Source organism: Pristis pectinata, chromosome 10, assembly GCF_009764475.1.
Source record: "Pristis pectinata isolate sPriPec2 chromosome 10, sPriPec2.1.pri, whole genome shotgun sequence".
Taxonomy (NCBI): domain Eukaryota; kingdom Metazoa; phylum Chordata; class Chondrichthyes; order Rhinopristiformes; family Pristidae; genus Pristis; species Pristis pectinata.
In genome coordinates, this window is record NC_067414.1 from 99,513,820 (window position 1) to 99,535,282 (window position 21,463).

Genomic DNA, 21,463 nt, shown 5'->3' on the forward strand with positions numbered 1-21,463 from the left:
GAATGAAGTTGACTGGCAAAAGGGAAAGCTTTTTTTAATGCAGTGAATGCTCTGGAATGCACTGCCAGGGATCAGCAGGATAAGTACCTGAAAACAAATTGCAGGGCTGGGAGGAGAGGGCAGGAAACTGGGACTAGCTGGATTGAATTTACCTAGCGCCAGTACAGACTTGTCAGAGGGGCACCACCAAGGGAGCAATGCTAGACAGCTGGAAAGACTATACAAAGGGAGAGCCGCACCAGGGGAGGGGCAAGACTGAGCAGGAACAGTACCGTCAGAAGGTACCGCCCCTCTCTGAAGGAGTGCTGCACTGTTAGAGGGGAAGCACTGTCCTAGCCCTGCATCTTGGCCCACAGAACATCCCCCTCACCACCATCATTCATCCCAAGAAAGACAACCTGAAACTTAACGGTGGGCCAATGCTGGGATCAAAGGCAAATCTACATGGCTTCTGTGGCCAGCATGGAAGTCCAAGTCCAGTGAATGGATTTCAGATGTTCTTCCGGAGAAGGCGAGTGGGTGGCAAAGGCGGGATGGGAAGAACAGTACAGATGGGTTGCAAATGATCAAAAAACACCGTCAATCTACTTTTCATCTTACTAGTTTACAAACTAATCACAACATTAAGGCGACAAGTTACAAACGCTGTTATGTATATCTGACTTCTTGACTGTTGGCTACTGTGATGGACAACTGTGGTGTAGAGGGAAAACACACCTTCCTTGTACCGAGCAATCTTTCTCAGACACCTGGATCCACGCCTGCTGACTGTTTCCATGTACAACTACAAAACATAAGTCAGTTGAATCTCTAGTAATAACTTCACAGACCAAAACCCCACAGATCCCTTTACTTATTAGCAGTATTTTTGAGCATGCTTCTATATTTTAGAACATGAGATATTGAATTTTGAGTAAATCTTTTGTGAAAGATAATCCTAAACACTAACAGCGTGCTGATGCTGGATTTTCAAACAATTCCACATGGTTATTCAAGCCAGACAAGGAAGTGAATGGATGCCAGATGTCTAACTGGAAAGGATGGGAGAATGGGGAGGCGGGTGGGAGTGGTGGAGCAGATGGGGTGTGCCTTACAGACTGTTCTCATTTACCTCTTGGCAGGCAGCCAGGCTCTGAATCCATGAGTCCTCTGAGCCAAAGCATCCAAGGAGTGGAAACTACAGGGGAAGCTGATGTCTCATCACCATGCACATAACCTTATGATAGCTCGATATTTCTGTTTATTTGCCAAGATCCCCAGTCTCCATCCATTTCCTTCAGAATCATTCTTGATTCTGCCAACGTGCCTTCAAGTTTAAAAGTCCTTGGCCTCAATTCAAAAAACAAGATTCAAGCCAACAACACATTTGGTTCAATTATTTTAAGTTTCTATCTTTTCCACTAACATTTCATTTACAGTATCACAGTGCCCAGAAATATCATTACCATAGGGAGTAGTCTGAGATCCCACACTCACCAAGTCTTTCTACTGCACATCTGCATTCTCTTTTCTATACAAGATCCTGCAGTTAAACGATCAGTAAGAGACCAGCTAATAAAGCTCATTAATCTGAATATATAATAGCTCTTTTGGGTCATTTGCAGGAATTACAACAAATTGATGAATTAGTCCATGCCTGTGTTTCTGCTCTTTCTCCGACCCTATCAGATTTCCTTAAGAAATTCATGCTAATTCATGCTAATTTCCTAATGTGTTATACTCAAGGCCACTTGTTTACAACAGTCGAACAAGCATCTTTTCCACACCTATCCCACCATCTCTCACCATTTCTCTTCCAGAGGCCCATGATATGCAAATTTCCTAGGTATATCACACTTCCAGTATCATCCTTATGGATCTGTTTTTTGTAATTTCTCCCTCAATCCTTAATATGGAGACCAGAACTTGGAAACTACTCTTAACCAGAGTTCAAACACAGCTCTATAAGAGTTTCAATTCTATTCCTCTAGAAATTAAGGGATTTCCTTTGTGTGGCCTTCTTAACTTCTGTCACTACTTTTTATGCTTTTGCCTCTCGACATCTACTCTTCCCTTTGCGGACTCACTGCCAAAGCCAGCATTTATCGCTCAACCTATATCCTGCATTCTGTTTTCCTTTTTACTACCTCAACGTACTAATGTACGGAATGATCTGTCTGAATGGCACGCAAACACTGTATCTCAGTATATGCGGCAATAACAAACAATTCCAATTCCTAATGCCCTTGAGAATATGGAGTGATCCTGAAATCCTTTGTTTCTTTTGGTGAAGGTTCTCCCACACCATGGTTAGGAAGGGAATTCCTGGATTTGGGCCTAGCAATGACAAAGGACGAAGGCAGGATGGTGCGTGACTTGAAGGGGAACCTGCAGGTGATGTTCCCATGCACCTGCTGCCCTTGTCCTGCTAGGTCGGCGATATCATGGAACAGCAGTTACTGCTACGTATATGGCATTCTACTGCATTCAGAAACATCTCAGAAAGTGCACTGGGGATAACGAATGACCTTAGAGTAGCTTTGGAGATAGTCTAAAAGAGATTCACCAGGCTATTTCCTGGGATGAGATGGTTGTCCTATCTAGAGAGGCTAGATAGTTTGGGCCTGTATTCCTTAGAGTTTAGAAAAATGAGGAGTGCCCTTATTCAAACATATAAGATCCTAAATGGGCTTGACAGGGTAGATGGTGAAATGGTTTCACTCACAGCAGAGTCATGAACAAGGGGGCATAGCTTCAAAATAAGGGGCCGGTAATTTAAAACTGAGGTGTTCAGAAACTTCTTCTCTCAGAGGTTGGTGAATCTCTAGAACGCTCTGCCCCCAAGGACAGTGTAGCCCAGATCATTAGATAAATTTAAGGTGGAATAGACAAATAGCAAAGAACTGAGAGCGATGGGGAACTGGCATAGAAAAGGAGTTGAGGCTAGCATAGATCAGCCATGATCACATTGAATGGTGGAACAGGCTTGAGGGGTCTGGTGCCCTATTTTGTGTTACGATTTGCAGAAATTGCGGGATACAAATCTATCCTGGGCATCAGCTGGCAATGGCAACCTGACAGCCTATTTTGCACATCACTCAAGTTCCTTGGCAGACGGCAAACAGACTGACATTTGCTGTCACCCATTTTACATTCCCTAGGACGAATTTCTATCTCATCGGGAACTTTACACTTGTCTTGTGGTTTGCTACAACACTCTTACATTGAATTGAATCAAGCAAAGCAAAAAAAGGCCTAATATCAGCAACTGTTTCAACTTTTAGGTAAAGTAACAAACAAAAGTCAGAACAAATGGATGTTTACTTCAAGTGGATACTATGCTTTCTCTTAACAGCAGGGGTACAGAAGGGTGCAAAGAGAAAATGGCACTTAGATCTTAAGTATTTCTAAATGGGAAACTATTAAATGCTTTTAAAACTTTTTTTTAATCGAAATGATTGCAACTCCACTGTAAATAACAATTTGAAATGTCAACCAAATGGCAAAGTTAAGATAATGTTTTACCATTTGTCATTTTAAAGATAATTGCTTATTTTAACATGTGATATAATTATGGGCAAGTGCCTGGAATGTATTCAAGGATTTTAGTGATAATAATTCGTGCTTCTGTCACAGTAAGCAAAGTCTACATGACACTGAGACAAATCCAACAAACCTTTCTGACTGGCCTCCAAAAATCACAGCCAAAAACCAAACTTTCCAGTCAAAAACAAGGGAGCTTGGCCTCATTGCCTTACAGTCAAACAAAACACTTTTAGACCATTTCCCAGAGTCTTGGTTCTTGCATATAAAAACCGGTCTAAGATTTTTTTTCGAAGTCCACATGTCCCAACACACCACACTTCCATGGTAGAGTTCAATTATAAGTTCATCAGAAGAACAAAACTGCATGGGTCCATGCAGTTTTGTTCTTTTTTATAGTCATATTTATAATGTTATATTTTATAGTCATACAGCACAGAAACAGACCCTTCGACAGACCACGTCAGTACTGACCACACAACATAGGGCAATACAGCACAGAAACAGACCCTTCAACAGACCACATCAGTACTGACCACACAACATAGGGCAGTACAGCACAGAAACAGACCACGTCAGTATTGACCACACAACATAGGGCAGTACAGCACAGAAACAGACCACGTCAGTATTGACCACACAACATAGGGCAGTACAGCGCAGAAACAGACCACGTCAGTACTGACCACACAACATAGGGCAGTACAGCACAGCAACAGACCCTTTGACAGACCACGTCAGTACCTTCCATGATGCCAATCCAAACTAATCCCATCTACCTCCACATGGTCTGTATCCCTCTAATTTCCTGTCTGTTCAGGTGCCTGTCTAAATGCCTCTTAAACGTTGCTGTCGTATCTGCTTCTACTTTTCCCTAGCAGCGTGTTCCAGGTACCTACCAGTTTTTGTGCAAAAAAACTTGCCTTGTGAATCTCCTTTAAACATCCCCCTCTCGCCTTAAAGCTCTGCCTCTGCCATTTAACATTTCCACCCTGGGACTCTCTACCCTCTCTCTTCCTCTCATAATTTTATATACTTCTATCAGGTCACTCCTCAGCCTCCAGAGAAAAAACACCAGTACATCCAACCTCTCCTGTAACAGTCTCTAATCCAAGCAAGATCCCAGTGAACCTCTCCTGCACCCTCTCCAAAACCTCCACGTCCTTCCTGTAATGTGGCGATCAGAATTGCACACAGATGTGGCCCAACCAAAGTTTGACACAGATGCAACATGACTTCCCAACTTTTGTACTCAATGCCCCGGCCAATGAAGGCAAGCGTGCCATACGCTTTCTTTACCATCTATCCCACTTAGCGGCACCTGGTCTGCAGACTTGCAAGCCTTGGCAATTCACATGCTCCTTTAGAAATATAAATGCTGAGTCTTTGTCTCCACTGCCTCTTCAAGCAGTGCACTTCAGATTCCAACCACCCTCTCAATGAAAAGGTTTCTCCTCATATCCCCTCAAAACCTATTTCCCTTTATCCTATACTTATGCCCTCTAGTTTTGACACTCTCCTATGGGGTAAGGTTTCTTGCTTTCTACTCTATTTATGCCTCTCACACTTTTGTGCGCCTCAATCAGGTCCCCTCTCAGATTGACACTTCATCAATCACCCTAAAAGTCATTCCCTCCTCCAGCACCAAAGCACGGTGGCTGCAGTGTGCACTGTTTACAAAATGCACTGTAGTTGTTGCCCAGACCACTCAATTCAATGTGTAAGGAGTGCATGTCCCTACTGCCTTCTGAGAAGCCTTGGTCAGCTTGGGAAGATATTTGAATGTGCATTGGGAGTTCCAGCAGAGCTTGGAAAAGCAGGGATGCTGAGAATGCCTGACCTTGACCAGAGGAGCATGTACGCAGTGTTATGCCAAATGAATTCCAGTCAATGAAAGTAGAATCCATGGACAGGCCATTAGAGTTGAGCCAAAGAAAACAAGTGGACAAATGGATTGAACTTACTCTGACCTAGGTTCAATTGCATTCCTGGTTTTCCTCATTCTCCATATTATGAACCCACAGCCACTTATAACTCTGTTGCCTGGGTCCTAACTTGCACCATCTCACTCTCGTCCCGATGCAGGGTTTCGACCCGAAACGTGGACAGTTCCTTTCCTCCCGCAGACGCTGCTCGGCCGCTGAGTTCCTCCCGCAGGTTGCTTGTTGCTCCAGCTCATCCATTCCTCGTTCCCTCGTGCATGTCGAGCAATGCCCCGATTTTAAAATTCTCTTCCTCCTTTCCAAATGTCTGCAGACCTCACCTTCCCTGATTCTCACAACGTGCAGTACCTGTGTAACCGGACTGCACCAACACCCACTCTCCACTTCCCCACCATTACCTGTGCCCCTCTTAATCTGCCCTCTGGAACATCTCTACATTTAATTGCTCCTCCTCTGGTAGCCATCACTTCAGCTGTCAAGCCTGAACACTGGTTTTCTTACCCTAAACCTCTCTGTCTTCTGTTGAAGGTACTTCTTAAAACCTTTGGTCTTCAGCCCCAGTACATCCTTATATGGTTCAATGTTGACATTTTTGTTTGATAACAATGTTGTTGAGTCTCGGTATGATTTTGGCACACATAATGAAAGTCTATAGACTAATTGTAGATCAAAGAGCAGTACAGACAACTGTTCAGCTCCCTGAATCTGCACTAACGCTTTCAACAATCCAACTCATCCCATTCTCTTCTGCTCTTTCCCCGTGTCCTGCAATTTTTAGGTCTTCAAAGTAGTTAACCAATGCCCTTTAGAAGGCCTTTGTCAAATCAGTTTTCACCTTCCTGTCTTGCATAGCATTCCAGATTCTGATCACCCACTGCATAAAACGTGCCTTCTGGTTCCTTTGCCAATTATTTTAAACTTTTCCCCTATTTATTAGTAGTTCTCTTCAATGGCCTGATCTAAACTCTCATTATTGTGAAAGCCTTTATCAAATTTCTTCTTAGCCTCCTCAGCTCCAAGGAAAACAAAGCCAGTCCCTTCAAATAAATGCAAACCTTCACCCTTCGAGCCACTAAAGTAAATCAGTTCTTTACTCCAAAAGCTCTGCGTCCTTCCAAAAGTACAGACGTAACTTTTCTCTCACTAAGCGTAAAATCACGATGTGAAACGAGTTTGCACATTCTTAATTGTTCCCAGTGGGCATGAGTGTACAGCAAATAATTGGCAATGTCACTCAGGTTTAAGGATAGTCGAAGCACAAAGATTTAAGAAAAATAAATTGTGCCTGGAAGTGATATGGGTAGCAATGTAAGGGGGAGTGAATCAGAATCAGGATCAGATTTATTACCACTGACATTTATGATGTAAAATGTGTTGTTTTGTGGCAGCAGTACAGTGCAAAGACATAAAATTACTGTAAATTACAAAATAAATAGTGCAAAAGAGGAATAACAAGGTAGTGTTCATGGACCGTTCAGAAATCTGACAGCGGAGGGGAAGAAGCTGTTCCTGAATCACTGAATGTGGGTCTTCAGGCTCATGTACCTCCTCCCCGATGGTAGTAATGAGAAGAGGGCATGTCCCAGGTGTTGAGGGTCCTTAGCGATGGATGCTAGGGTTAACGTAAGAATATAATAAGTGAGAGCAGGAGTAGGCCATCCAACCCTTCAAGCCTTCTCTGCATGAAGTCTTGACTGATTTACTTCAGTGCCATTTTCATGCATTATCTCCATATCCCTTAATTTCCTTAATGTCCAGAAATTTACCAATCTGTGACTTGAACACAGTGACCGACACTCCACAACTTTTCTGGTTAAAGAATTAGAATGGTTCACCATCGTTAAGAAATGTAATCACAATCCTAAATGACCCTCAGTCAGAGAAAACATCTTCCCTGCATCTAGCCTGTAAAGCCTTGAAAAATGTTGCATGTTTCGATGAGATTTCCTCTAATTCTTCTAAATTCTGCGTTCCCAGTCTACTCAACCTCTCCTCAAACAGCAAAGAGACCATCCCTGGAATCAGTCCAGTGAATCTCCACTGCTCTCAAAGAGATCTCAACTTTACCCAATACTCCAGGTGTGGGTTTACCAAGGCCCTGTACAACTGCAATACGACTTCCTTCCCCCTCCCTGTATTCCATGTCCACTTGAAGCCTCTTTCTATCCCTACCTATGCTCATATTCCCGCCTAGTTTACTATCATCTGCTGACTTGGAAATATGACATTTAGTCCCCTCAGCCAAACCATTGATATTGATTGTAAAAAGCTGTGGTTCAAACATTGAAGTCTGTTTTCCCCCACTAATCACAACCTGCCAACCTGAGACCTATTTACTCCCAATCTGCTTTCTGTCCAATTACCAACTCTTAATCCTGTCATGACATTATCCTTATGCTCTAAACTTGTTGATCAACCTTCCTCTGAAACCTTATCTAAAGCCTTCCGGAAATCCAAACACACCAACACCAGTGGTTGCTCCTTATCTCTTCAACTAGTCACATTCTCAAAGAACTCCAGTGGATTAGTCAAACATGATTTACCTTCCATAAATCCTTGTTGGTTCTATTCAATTCTTATATCCTTCATTATGGATACCAGCATTTCGCCTGCCACTAACATTAGACTAACAGGTCGTCAATTCCCTGTGCTCTCTCTCTCCCCCTTCTGAAATAGTGGGGTCACACTTGCTACTTTTCAATCCACAGGAACAATTCCAGAATTTACAGAACTTTGGAAGATGATAACCAGAAAATCTGCTAACTCTAAACCTCTTCTTTCTAAACTCTGAAAGTCACAGCGCAGGGAGTTACTGAATAATATTAAAAATTTGAATGTCAAGGGAGTATTCAAGGGAGTGCGCAGCAATTTGCCATTTCACTCAAGGATATTCCCCAGAAGGATTATTGCTATTATCGTCAAGCAGGGATTCAACACAAATATTAAAAACATCAAAAAACTCACCAATGCTAATCCTTAATAAACTTCCAAACAGTGCTAATAATGAATGATCATTAAAAACATTATTCAGCCCACTGTGGGGTTTACTGTGCATAAGGCAGCCACGACAATTATCTCACAACAAAAGTAATCTGTCCATGAGGCAGGCTGAGATGGTCCTGACTCACAATTTGACAAATTAATTACAAAAAGTTAAATTCTAGAAATACTCAGCAGGTCGATTGTCAAATAAAAAGAAACATAATTTAAAGTTTCAGGTGCTTTATCACAGAGATATCATCGGTTCCTATGACAATATTTTCTGTGAGATATTAATACAAAAGTCATAAATGAAGACTATCACAGAGTATATTAAAGAATAATTAGCATGCACTTCAACACAGAAAACCTTGCTTGCTAAAACACTGAATTTTTGAGATGGTAAGAGAGGGGAAACAATGATGATGCAGCAGATACAATTCATCCAGATTTTCAAAAGCCTTTCGATGTGGCACACCATAGCAGACAAACGATAAAGTCAGAGTGCAAAAGGGAGATTGGATTGCCAGCTGGTTTCAGGAAAAGACTTGGTGCTGGGAACCTTTGCTGTTTGTGATATATATTAACAACTTGGATGTGAAGGTAGGATGTCTGTGGATAATACGAAAACTGGTGGTTTGTGGATAGCAGGGAAGGTTGTCTAAGGCTATAGCAAGATACAGATCAGATGCAAAGTTGGGCAGAGCACTGGCAGATGGAATTTAATCCCAACAAAGGTGAGGTGATGCATTTTGGGAAGCCAAATATGGGTAGGCCATGTACAGTAAATAGAACAGAGAGACCTGGGAATCCATGTCCATAATTCCCTAAAAGGCAACACAGGGAGAGAGGCAAATGGGGTGCTTGCCTTCATAGGTTGGGACATAGAATGTAAGAGTTGGGACTTGTGTTGCAACTTTACAAAAGACTGATTACGCTGCACTTGGAGAACTGTGTGAAGTTCTGGTCTCCACACTGTAGGAAGTGGTTGCACTGGAGTGCAGAAGAAATTCACTGGGATGTTGCCTGGATTGAAGGACTTCAGTTATGGGGAGAGATCGGACAGGCTGGAGCAAAGGAGGCTGAGGGATGACCTGGTAGAAGTAGATCCAATTATGAGAGGCACTGGTAGGGTGGACAGTCAGAATCTTTTTCCCATGGGAGGGCATTAAGAGCAAGAGGGCACAGGTTTAAGGTGAGTAGAGTGAGTTTTAAAGGGGACCTGAAGGGCAAGTTTTTTTTTACACAGTATGGTTGATATCTGGAACCTGCTGCAGAGGAGGTGGTGGAGTCAGATACAATCACTGTGTTAAAGAGGCATTTAGACAGACACTTCAATAGGCAAGGCATAGACGGAAACGGTCCTAACGTGGGTAAATGGGATTAGCGTAGATGGCCAAAAATGTCAACATGGACATGGTGGGTCAAAGGGCCTGTTTCTGTGCTGTACGACTCTCTGATCCTGACTCTGTAAAGAAGAACACAGTGACTAGGAGTAAAGGGCAGCTATTCCAGCTATGGGTAGTGATGCTCCATAAGGATCAGTGCGGAACCACTGTTGTTTACCATTGACATTACCGATTTATACTTTGGGATATAACTTTGGATGATACCAATTTGGGAGGAATACTGAGGAGGACTTCAATGAATTACAATGAACTTGCAGATAGGCAAATAATTAGCAGAAGTTGTTCAACACACATAAGTGTGAGGTGATATACTTTGGCAGGAGACGTCACTTATTACTTGGAGCGTGTGAGTCTAATTGGGGTAGAGAAAGAACAAGATCTCAGAGAATTTGTACCAATCGCTAAAAATTGGACCACAGGTTAGCAAGGCTGTATAAAGGCAAGCCAAAAATAATTTTTTTCTAGAAAGGTAGAACTGAAAAAGAGAATTATCCTAAGCCTGTACTGAATCTTAGTTAGACCACCCTGGGCACACTGCATACAGTTCTAGTTACTATATTATGTAACAGAATATACAGGCAAAGAAAATACAATGAAGAAACACCGAACATTTAGAAGGATGATATTGGAAGTGAAAAAGTATAAATGTCAGGAAAGGATAAAGAGACTCTTTTCTCTTGGAAAAGGTTGGGGTTGATTTATAGAAATCTTTTAAATGATTTTGATAGAATAAACACGGAGAATGTTTCCTCTCGTGGGGAAGAGCATTGCAAGAGGTCATCATTATAGTCACTGAGAAGTCCAACAGGAAACTCAGAGTGTGGAATTCACCACCACAGTTGTGGTTGCAATGATTAAGTACAGATGGCCTTAAGGGAAGATTAGAAAAATGTATGAAGGAGAATGGAATAATGGACTATAATAGTGTCATAAAGGAAGAGAGATGTAGAGGTTTCAGAAGGGAATTCCAGAGCTTAGAGCCCTGAGAGTCAATGGTAGAATGATTACATTTGGGGATTTACAAGACAAAAGATTCAAATGAGCACTCAGAGGGACGTAGAGCTGGATCAGGATAGAGAGAAAAAGGGAAGCATAGCCATGGAGGGATCTCAGTGTTCCAGTGCATGAATCTCAAAAAGCCAGCAGGCAGATCCAACAAGTAGTTAAGAAGGCAAATGGCATTTTGGCCTTTATTGCAAAGGGGTTGGGGTTTAAACCTAGGGAAGTTTCGTTGCAATTGTACAGGGTGTTGGTGAGGCCTCACCAGGAATCCTGGGCACAGTTTAAGTCCCCTTACCTATAAATAGATGCAGTATCACTGGGGGCAATCCAAAAGAGATTTGCCTGGCTCATTCCTGGGATGAGAGGGTTGTCCTACCAGGAGAGACTAAATAGTTTGGGCCTATGTTTCTTGGAGTTAAGAAGAATGAGGGGTGACCTTACTCAAACATATAAAGTCTTAAGGGGGCTTGACAAGGTAGATGTTGGGATGCTTTCACCAGTGGGAGAGTCTCAAACAAGGGGATGTAACCCGTCATTTAAAACTAAGGTGCTTGAAGATTTCTTCTCACAGAGGGTGGTAAATCTCTGGAATTCCCTGTCGTGGCAGGGGGTGGAAGCTGGATCATTGGAAGTATTTAAAGTGGAAGTGGATAAATATTTGAATGATTGAGGAATTGAGTGTACAGCCAACCATCACGTTATGGAGGGGTATGCATTCCTGGAAAACTGTCCATATCATAATTTTCTGTAAAACAAACCCCCTTTTCCCATTGAATTCCATGTTACAAGTGGGGATGCGTTGTTGGGATGCTTTTCTCTCATATTAAGCTATTTTATCAGCGATGACAAAGTGACCCACTGCTGTTACTTAACAACTGAGGCCAACATGACACTCAGGGGATGGACAAGGCTTGTGCAAAAGAAACAACAAACTTCGTCAATTTTAAGTTTTTGTCATTCAATACTGTGGGGCAATTCGATTTGGGCATGACGTCTCCACATTGATTGGGTTGCCAGCCACAATCGGGTCCTTCCTTTGCCACACCTTCTCCAGTCCAAGGACACGTGAACAAACATCTCAGAGTGCAGCGCTGCCTCACTCTTTATCTGTGAAACATTTTCTCTGATGTGCAAGGCTCACGGATTCGGGAAGGGTTTAGGAAGTGCGGATATCAGGGAAAGAGATAGGATTCAAGGATCGGGGTTAATGGGAGAAAGATGGTGTAGAAGTAGTTCAGGGGTTAATGGGCAGGCACGGTAGTGTAGCGGTTAGCGTAACACTATTACAGCACCAGCGACCCGGGTTCAATTCCAGCCACTGTCTGTAAGGAGTTTGTACATTCTCCCCATGACTGCGTGGGTTTCTTCCGGTGCTCCAGTTTCCTCCCACATTCCAAAGACATACTGGTTAGGAAGTTGTGGGCACGCTATGTTGGCACCGGAAGCGTGGCGACACTTGCAGGCTGCCCCCAGAACACTCTATGCAAAAGATGTATTTTACTGTGTGTTTTGATGTACATGTGACTAATAAAGAAATCTTATCCTAAAGCATGGTGACTTAGTGGAAGTGGGATAGATGTGGAGGGATTACTTTGAGGGGTTGGCCATGGCTACTGCAACTCCCCACCATGCAGCACATCAGAGAAAATGTCTGGCAGATGACGAGCGAGGCAGTGCTGCACTCTGAGACGTTTGTTCACATGCCTGTGGACTGCAGAGGACATGGCAAAGGCGGGACTCGGCAGTGATGCCAACCCAGTCAACGTGGCAATGTCTTATCCGCACCTTATTGCCTCACAGCACTGAGTAACTAAAAATAAAGACAGACAAAATTTGTCATTGTTTTCACATTTTGTGCGTACTTATTTACAGCTTACCCCCACGGTCACCCTGGATTTACCCGATCAGAGACATCCGCCCTCCCCACCCTCCCTGCAACTTAACAAGGGATCCAAGGCGTGCTGGCAGACTGAAAATCTATAACAAGTGGTGTGCCGCAGGGATCAGTGCTGGGACTCGTTGTTTGTAATATATATAAATGAAATGATGGATGCGAACGTAGGTGGTGCGATTAATAAGTGTGCAGGTGACACAAAAACTGGTGGAGTCATGGACAGCGAGGAAGGTAGTCTCCAGATACAGCGGGATATAGGTCAACTGGAAAGTTGGGCAGAGTGGTGACAGATGGAATTTGATTCAGACAAGTGTGAGGTAATGTATTTTGGAGGTCAAATTCTGGTAGGACATATAGAGTAAATGGCAGGGATCTTCGGAGCATTGATGTACAGAGAGACTTAGGGGTGCAGGTTCACGGCTCCCTGAAGGTGGCAACACAGGTGGATAGGGTAGTGAAAAAGAAATGTGGTATGCTTGCCTTCGTAGGCTGAGTATTTGGGTATAAGAGTTGGTATGTCTCGTTGCAGCTGTACAAAACATTGGTTAGACTTCACTTATTGTGTGCAGTTCTGACCGTCACACTGCAGATGTGGTAGCAATGGAGAGAGTACAGAAGAGATTCACCAGGACGTTGCCTAGAATGGAGGGCTTTAGTTGTAAGAAGAGATTGAACCATAGAAGCATACAGCACAAAACAGGCCCTTCGGCCCACCAGGCTTCACAGGCTGGGTTTATTCCCACTGGAACATAGGAGGCTGAGAGGTGACCTTATAGAGGTTCATAGAATTATGAGGGGCAGAGATCGAATAAATAGAATCTTTATCCCAGGGCAGGGGAGTCTAGAACTAGAGAGCACCGGTTCAAGGTGAGAGGGAAGAAATTTAAAAGAGATCTGAGGGGTTAAGTTTTTCCACACAGAGGGTGGAATGAGCTGCCAGAGGAGGTGGGGGAAGCAGACACAATTATGTGTAAAAGGCATTTGGACAGGTACTTGGAGAGGAAAGACATAGAGGGATAACATGGGCAAGTAGGATGAGCGAAGATAGACATCACTGTCGGCATTGACGTGCTGAGCCAAAACAGCTTCTTTCTGTGCTGCACATTTCTATGGTTCTCAGCTTCTTTTGTCTCCTTCACAGTTCTGACGAAAGGACTTCAACCTGAAATGTGAACTCTGTTTCTCTGCCCATAGATCCAGCCTGACCTGCTGAATATTTCCAACAGTTTCTGTTTTTATTTCAGATTTCCAGCATTTGCAGTTTTTTTTAACCTTCAACGGGTAGGAGAAGAAATTGCTTAATTGTATTGGTATGAAGGGTGAATGGTGCCTGGGTGCAGCAATACTTGCTCGTGAGTGTACAGTGAACACAAGGAGTGCAGGAATATTTAAAATGCAAAGACTCAGCCAAAAGGGTGAGTGAATAATTGTGCTCTCTACCATCGACACAGTAATTACCATTTGAGAGCCCCATTTGTTTTTCCAGAGAATTGGCTCTCCTTCAGGAGGAAAAGAAGTAGAATCTTTAAACCACTTCGAACACAGAAAGACTGAAAAATCTGGAACTGACTTGTACTTTTATTCCTGCCTGCTGACACAGTCTGGGGAACTTTCTGAGTCAGGATACCGATCAGGACCAGTGAAGTTCCTGTTTATATGCCTCAAGCCCGTCACTACGAGAAGGGGATCATCAGCAGATAATCTTCGCATCCTACCATGCTCAACCCCGTGCATTTACTTTACACGTGAAAACAAATGCACTGAATTCAACCAGCAAACATGCTGTTATGCCATCAGCCCCGAGAGTGCTTATCATAAATATTGAAGATAGAGAAACAACCAAGAATCTCCCTCTCACCTCGCACCCAGCAATCATCAACATGGAACATTAACATTGCTTTTCTCTCCACAGATGCTGTGTGACCTGCTGAGCGTTTCCAGTATTTTCTGTTTTTATTTCAGACTGCCAGCACCTGCAGTTTTTTGATTTCCACTAAGTACTGTCCACTCACACTGAGAAATTAAACAAGTTAAAAGAAATAGGAAGGATGTTGAGGCTCTGGAGAGGTTGCAGAAGAGGTTTACAAAGATGCTGCCTGGATTAGAGGGCATGAGCTATGAGGAGAGGTTGGACAAACTTGAGTTATTTTCTCTGGAGCAGCAGAGGCTGAGGGGAGACCTGATAGAAGTTTATAAGATTATGAGAGGCATGGATAGACAGCCAGTATCCTTTCCCCAGGGTTGAAATGTCTAATACCAGAGGGCATGCATTTAAGGTGAGAGGGGGTAAGTTCAAAGGAGAACTGAGGGGCAAGCTTTTTTACACAGAGAGTGATGGGTGCCTAGAATGTGCTGCCTGGGGTGGTGGTGGAGGCAGATACAAAAGGGGCATTCAAGAAGCCCTTAGATAGGCACATGAATGTGAGGGAAATGGTAGGATATGGACATTGTGTGGGCAGAAGGGATTCATTTAGTTGGGCATTTGATTACTTATGTAATTGGTTTGGCATAATATTGTGGGCCGAAGGGCCTGTTCCTGTGCTGTAGTGTTCTATATTCTATGCAGACCAATAACTTAACAGCCAACTGTTGTTATCAGAGAAAACAAAACTTTACACCTGAAATCGTAACTGAAAATTGTGGGGTGAAAAGTAACTGAAATTGGTATTTCAATAAATTCACCAAGAGCTATAAACATAGTTTTCATACCTTGATAATAATTTGAACACTCTAAGCACAATCAATTAAATGGTTACAAGGACTATGTTAAAAAAACATTCTGAAACTAAACCAATTGAAACCAATTGAAACCATTCTACGATCATATTACAGAAGGGTCCATGAGTGAAGCAAAGCCCGTACAATAAATGCCTCCTCCCAGGAGATAATACTTCCATAATCATCCCTCCAGACACAAGAAACAACAATGCAGGTTCTGTGTAAATTAAAAGCCATCATTTCAGAGTTGGCCCAATGTAAAACGACCCAAGTGTCTGCAGGATTCCCAGTACAGATGCTAACATGGGCTTAAATGAATATTAATTCAATAATGAGAAATATAAATCCTTAAAAGCAATGTTGGGAACTACCATTATTAAACTTGATTGTGGTATGTTAGTGATTCATTATAACGGCTACACCCAATTTGTAAGAGATGCCAACATTGATGAAAGCTCTGTTGACAATCGGTAACCACATAGCATTCAGACACAAACCTGTATGTGGCTGATGGAGACCCCACACAATTACACTAACTGAGCTATTTGATAGACTGTCACGCTTGGAAACATACACCAATCAAAGGCACTTGTAAAAAACACAGCCAAACATTGAGATCTTCCAAATGAAGCAATTTGGAAAGCATGTTTTAAAGAGAACGTCATGAATATTTGTCCCATTCTGCCTTGAACAAACAGTTATTACACTGTGTGACTGGCAAGTCCCATACACTCAGATTTAATTACAACAGTAAAACAAAAACCTTTTAAAAGATAATGATCCACCTACATAAGCATCTGAGGTGACAGCTGAACCTCAGCACGTCCATCTCCCTCAACCTGTCCAGATCCTATCATGTGACTCTCAGGACAGAGGATAAAAGGGAGAGAGAGCGAGGTTTTCATTGCAGAGAACCAGACACCAAATGTTGGCAGCAGAGACGAAAGTGGAATAACAGTGAGTGACAGCCAGCAGACAAAGAAATGTGTTAGTGAGACAGACCTGGGATCAGAAACACCAACCAGACAGAAAGACAAAGACAAAGAAACAGGGGAAGGGACACACGGGGACAGAAGCATGCCAAAAAAAACAGATAAACAGAGGCTTCAGCTTTAACCCCCGATGGACAAGGACAGCCTGGGCCAAAGTTAGGATCTATAAATTAAAATCCAGCCCCATCTGCTGTGCTCCTGCCACAACATTAACAGCAGTGATTCATAGTCAGGACGATGCTCTCGCTGAAAGCTGAAGGGACCACATGACATTATTGGCACCATGACACAATTTCACCATCCGCCCATAAGAACTTTTATCTCATTCGAGGCCATGTCAGCTTTGATATATCCAACCCACTCTGAATGACCATGACTTGAAGCCTTCCAAACCCTCACACGACAGCCCCCAAACTACTTATCCACTAAACTCCCACTCCTTGACACACAAGGAGAGAATATGGCACGTGACTGAAGCTTGTTCCAAGACATGGATTTTAAGGAGTGTCTTAAAGGGGAGAGTGATGGCTTTGTAGATAGTTTTAGGGAGGGAAAACACAGCCTACCCACCTGAAGGCATGGCCACCAAGTATTGGATAACAGGGTTCAATGGCACACATGCTGATCAGTGAAGTGCTGAGACCACCGAGGGTTATCAAATTGGAGCAGGGAAACCACTTTAGGATCTGAAGACTGGTTAAATTAGGCTGCGGCTGCACCAGGAACCAGCAAGCATGGAGGGGATGGGTGAATGGGAGTTCAGGCAGGATTTCAGATGAGCTCAAGTTTATGAAGGGTACAAATTGGGACACCAGCCAGGAGAACAACAGATCAATCAGGTTTGGGGGTAACTACGTGTTAATTAATGCTTGTCAGCGGAAGCAGGGGAAAAGGCCAAGAATATGATAGGTGATCTCTGTGATGGGGGCGTTAAGCTCAGTATCATTTCCCCGGGGTCTTTCCACAGCCATGCAAATTCTTTCCACTCTGTTCTGAACATCAGAATTGAATCTGCTTCCCTAGCAGTGCATTCCAGACCCTAGCCACTTGCTGCTGAAAAGAATTCCTCATGATACACAAGAAAATACCTCAGAGCCTCAAACCTGCCCCACCAGTCGATATGATCATGGCTGATCTACATTGGCCCCCTCTTCTGTGCCAGAACCATCAATTCATCAATATATCAAATATTTATCTCTCTCCACCTTAAATACATGTAATGATCAGGCCTCCACCACCCTCTGGGGCAGAGAATTTCATTGATTCACTACCCTCTGAGACAGTTTCAGACCTTTTGTCAATCACCTTCATTTTTTTTGCCCTTGTAGCTTGGGATAGGTTTTGCTTAGAGACACGGGAGATTGCAGGTGCTGGCATCTGGAGCAACTCACAAAGCACTGGAGGAACTCAGTGGGTTAGGCAGTATCAATGGGGGGGGGGGGGGGGGGGAGGGGGTAAGGACAGTCGCCATCTCGAGCAGATCAGTTTACCTTAATCTATTCTACCTCTGTCTCTCATGACTTTAAATACCTCTGTCAAATCCCCTTCAGAAATCCAGCTCCTTCAGTCTGTCCACATAACCTGAGCCCCTCAGCATTTTACTAAATCCTTTCCGCACCCTTTGTGAAGCCTTTACTTCCTTTTCTAATGTGTGACACCCAGAAGTGGCCACCATTCTCCAATTATGACTTTCTTGCTCCTGTACTCCACGCCCCTATTAAGAAAGGCCAAGATCCTGTATGCTTTCTTCAACCACTGAGACCCTTCTGAACAGCTCTGACGAAGTGTCTCGGATCTGAAATGTTAATGCTGTTTCCCCCTCCATAGATGCTGCCTGATCTGCTGAGTGTTTCCAGCATTTTCTGCTTCTATTGCAGATTTCCAGCATCTGCAGTTTTTTTTTTGATTTACAACCAAAGATATATAAAACTGAAAGACAGAAAGAGGAGCTTCAATTCTAAGCTGAGCTGTCAGACTCCATTTGGTTTGGACAGGCACCTGTTTTATACTATTCTTTGTTCCCCATTGAGTGTGAGATAGTGAGACAGGTGCAAGGCTCGAATGCAGCAGCTTCACAATTGGCAGCTCTAGTTACCACACTATATCAGACATAGTTAGGAACTTAAATGGTAAGAGATAACTGTAGTGAGAGAGACACGAGTGGATGCTGAGCCCTACATAACACAGCACAAATGCACAGGGATGCACACACAACAGAGGAAGGAACAAGCAAAGAACCACAAACGCACATCCAGACACAGACAGAGATTGACGATAAACAGGCAAATGTACAAACAGTAAAACACAGATAAACACTGTCAAATATTCAGTACGGTAATCCAGACTATGATTTAGTGACTCAAATATCCCATAGAGCAAATATAGAGTGAATGTTGAATGCAAAACAGTCACCGATAACAGCAATTACGCAGTTTCAAAAACAGAACCTTGCTTTTACAGGCATTTTACAGAAACACATCCCTCCATTCACAAATATACAAGTGTAATGGGCTGACTAAGAAACAGTTGGAAAGAAAGGTAAATCTGGAAAGCAGGACGGTACGGTGAGAGAGAACAGTGAGTGAGGAAGGAACGATACAGTAACAGACAGATACCGTGAGCCAGAAACTTTCAAGGTAAATAGCAACTGGTTTCTCGTAGTCAGACAACAGTTGCTGACAGTATGCAACAGGCTGATAGTGTGAAACACAGACTGGCTGACTAACAAGGTGAGATAGAGAGATGAGATTGGAGGAAGGGGCATAAACCACCGGTGGGGGAAAGAAAGGTCTGGGAGTGAGGACCATGATCTGTCGTGAAGGCATGTTTGGGGAAGTGCAGGACAGGGGTAACAAGCGCAGCATTTAGGGGGCAAGGGAAGCACACTGAATGGGGCCAGTATGAAGCAGGGTCCAAAGGGCACGGTGAGTCCAATCCGGAAGGACATGGTAGGGGGTGCATGGCAGAGGGACACCCAAGCAAGAGGGTGGATGCACAGTCTGGGGAGAGAATGCAGGGAAGCCAGGGTCTTTATGGAGGATGGAAGACATGAGCTCAGCGGATGGGTGTAACAAGACACAGGCATGGCAGGGTGGGGGGGTGGGAATATATTGTCCTGGGGAAGAGTCCCAGGATTGGGGAGTGGTGGAGCTGTGGGATGTGGAGATCGGTGGGCTTTAGGGATGGAGAAATGGGGCACTAGGGAAATTGGTGGGTGTGGCGATCAAGAGATGTAGGATTGGGGATCAGCGATATGGAGGTCAAGAATGGGAGATTGCAGGGATTGGGAGTATGTGGATCTGGGATTGAGGAACATAGATATCGGAGGGTGTGAGGATTAGGAGGGTGGGTAGGAGGGTGTGGGGATTGGGAGGGTGGGTAGGAGGGTGTGGGGATTGGGAGGGTGGGTAGGAGGGTGTGGGGATTGGGGGTGGGAATCAGGGGGTATGAGGATGGATGATGTGGAAATTGGGGAACGGAGGGACCATGGATGGCTGTCGGTATTGGAGTGTGGGGATCAGTGGTGGCGGTCGGTGGTAGTGGGCGGGGGGTGGGGCGGGATTGGTGGGGGTCGGGTGTCAGGGTGTGTGTGTGAGAGAGTCAGGGAGTGTGGGGGTCGGGGATGGGATCGGGCTGTATTATTCGGGATCCGGGGTGTGGGCAAGTGTGGGGGTGGCGGTCGGGAGGGTGGGGGTCTCGGGTGAGGGGAAGGTGGTCGCGGTTGACGATTCCCGGGTGTGGGAGGGGGGCTCCCGGGCGGCGGTCGGGTGGGCGGGGGTCCCGGGTGAAGATCCCGGGTGGGTGGATGTCCCTGGTGTGGGTGGGGGTGGGGATCCCGGGTAACGGTCGGGTGGGTGGTGGTCCGGTGGGCGAGGTCCGGGGTCTGGGCGGGGGTGGGGTCCCGGGTGAGGGTCCGGTGGGTAGGGTCCGGGGTGTGGGTGGGGGTCCCGGGCGGGGGTCCGGTGGGTAGGATCCGGAGTGTGGGCGGGGGGGGTCTGTCGGAGGGAGCCGGTGCCCTGGGGTCCCCTCCCTCCCGGCCGCCCCCTCCCTCACTGACCTGGGCACGCAGCTCGGCGACGACCTGTCCACCTCCCAGGTGGCGAACAGGTTCATGGGCACGGGTTTGGGCAGCGCGGTGCCCGGGACCAGCGCCACCCGCCCTCGCTCCGCCATCATCAGCATCGCCGCTCGTCCGCCCGACCCACCGAGGGCGCGCCCGCCCGCCCGCGCTCCCGCTCCCCTCGGGCACCCGCACAGGCGCAACAGGCCGCGGATCCCCACACTGCGCCTGCGCCGCCGCGCGCGCCCAACCGTCCGAGCGCGAGCCTGGGGGGGGAGGGGAGAGAGCGGAGAGAGTGGGGGGAGAGGGAGTGGGGGGGAGAGTGGGGGGGAGAGGGAGTGGGGGGGAGAGTGGGGGGGAGTGGGGGGGAGAGTGCTGGGGAGAGTGCGGGGGAGAGTGCGGGGGAGAGTGGGGGGGAGAGTGGGGGAGGATTGGTGGGGGGGAGAGTGGGGGGGAGAGTGGGGGGGGAGAGTGGGGGGGAGAGGGGGGGAGGGAGTGGGGGGGAGAGTGGGGGGGAGGGAGTGGGGGGGAGAGTGGGGGGGGAGGGAGTGGGGGGGAGAGGGGGGGAGGGAGTGGGGGGGGAGAGGGGGGGGGAGGGAGTGGGGGGGAGAGGGGGGGAGGAAGGGGGAGAGGGGGAGTGGGGGAGGGAAGGAGGGGGGGAGGGAAGGAGGGGGGGAGGGGGGGAGGGAAGGAGGGGGGGAGGGGGGGAGGGAAGGAGGGGGGGAGGGGGGGAGGGAAGGAGGGGGGGAGGGGGGAGGGGGGAGGGGGGAGGGGGGGGAGGGAAGGAGGGGGGGAGGGAAGGGGAGGGAAGGAGGGGGGGAGGGAGGGAGGGGGGGAGGCGGGGGAGGGAAGGAGGGAGGGAGGGGGGGAGGGAGGGAGGGAGGGGGGGAGGGAGGGGGGGAGGGAAGGAGGGAGGGAGGGAGGGGGGGAGGGAGGGGGGGAGG

The 21,463-nt window shown here is 45.9% G+C and overlaps 1 protein-coding gene across 2 annotated transcripts in view; it reads right to left on the reverse strand.

The window, feature by feature from the left end:
* LOC127574797 (phosphofurin acidic cluster sorting protein 1-like) overlaps positions 1-20,681 on the reverse strand; it is a 186,382-nt gene extending 165,701 nt beyond the window's left edge. The window contains exon 1 of one of the 2 annotated variants that reach the window (XM_052024152.1): positions 20,517-20,681. In XM_052024152.1, coding sequence (XP_051880112.1) covers positions 20,517-20,641 — 125 coding nt within the window. In that variant the 5' untranslated portion in view covers positions 20,642-20,681. The remainder of the gene's footprint in view (positions 1-20,516) is intronic. The other variant, XM_052024154.1, reaches the window with a different exon arrangement.
* Between the last annotated feature and the right edge of the window lie 782 nt (positions 20,682-21,463).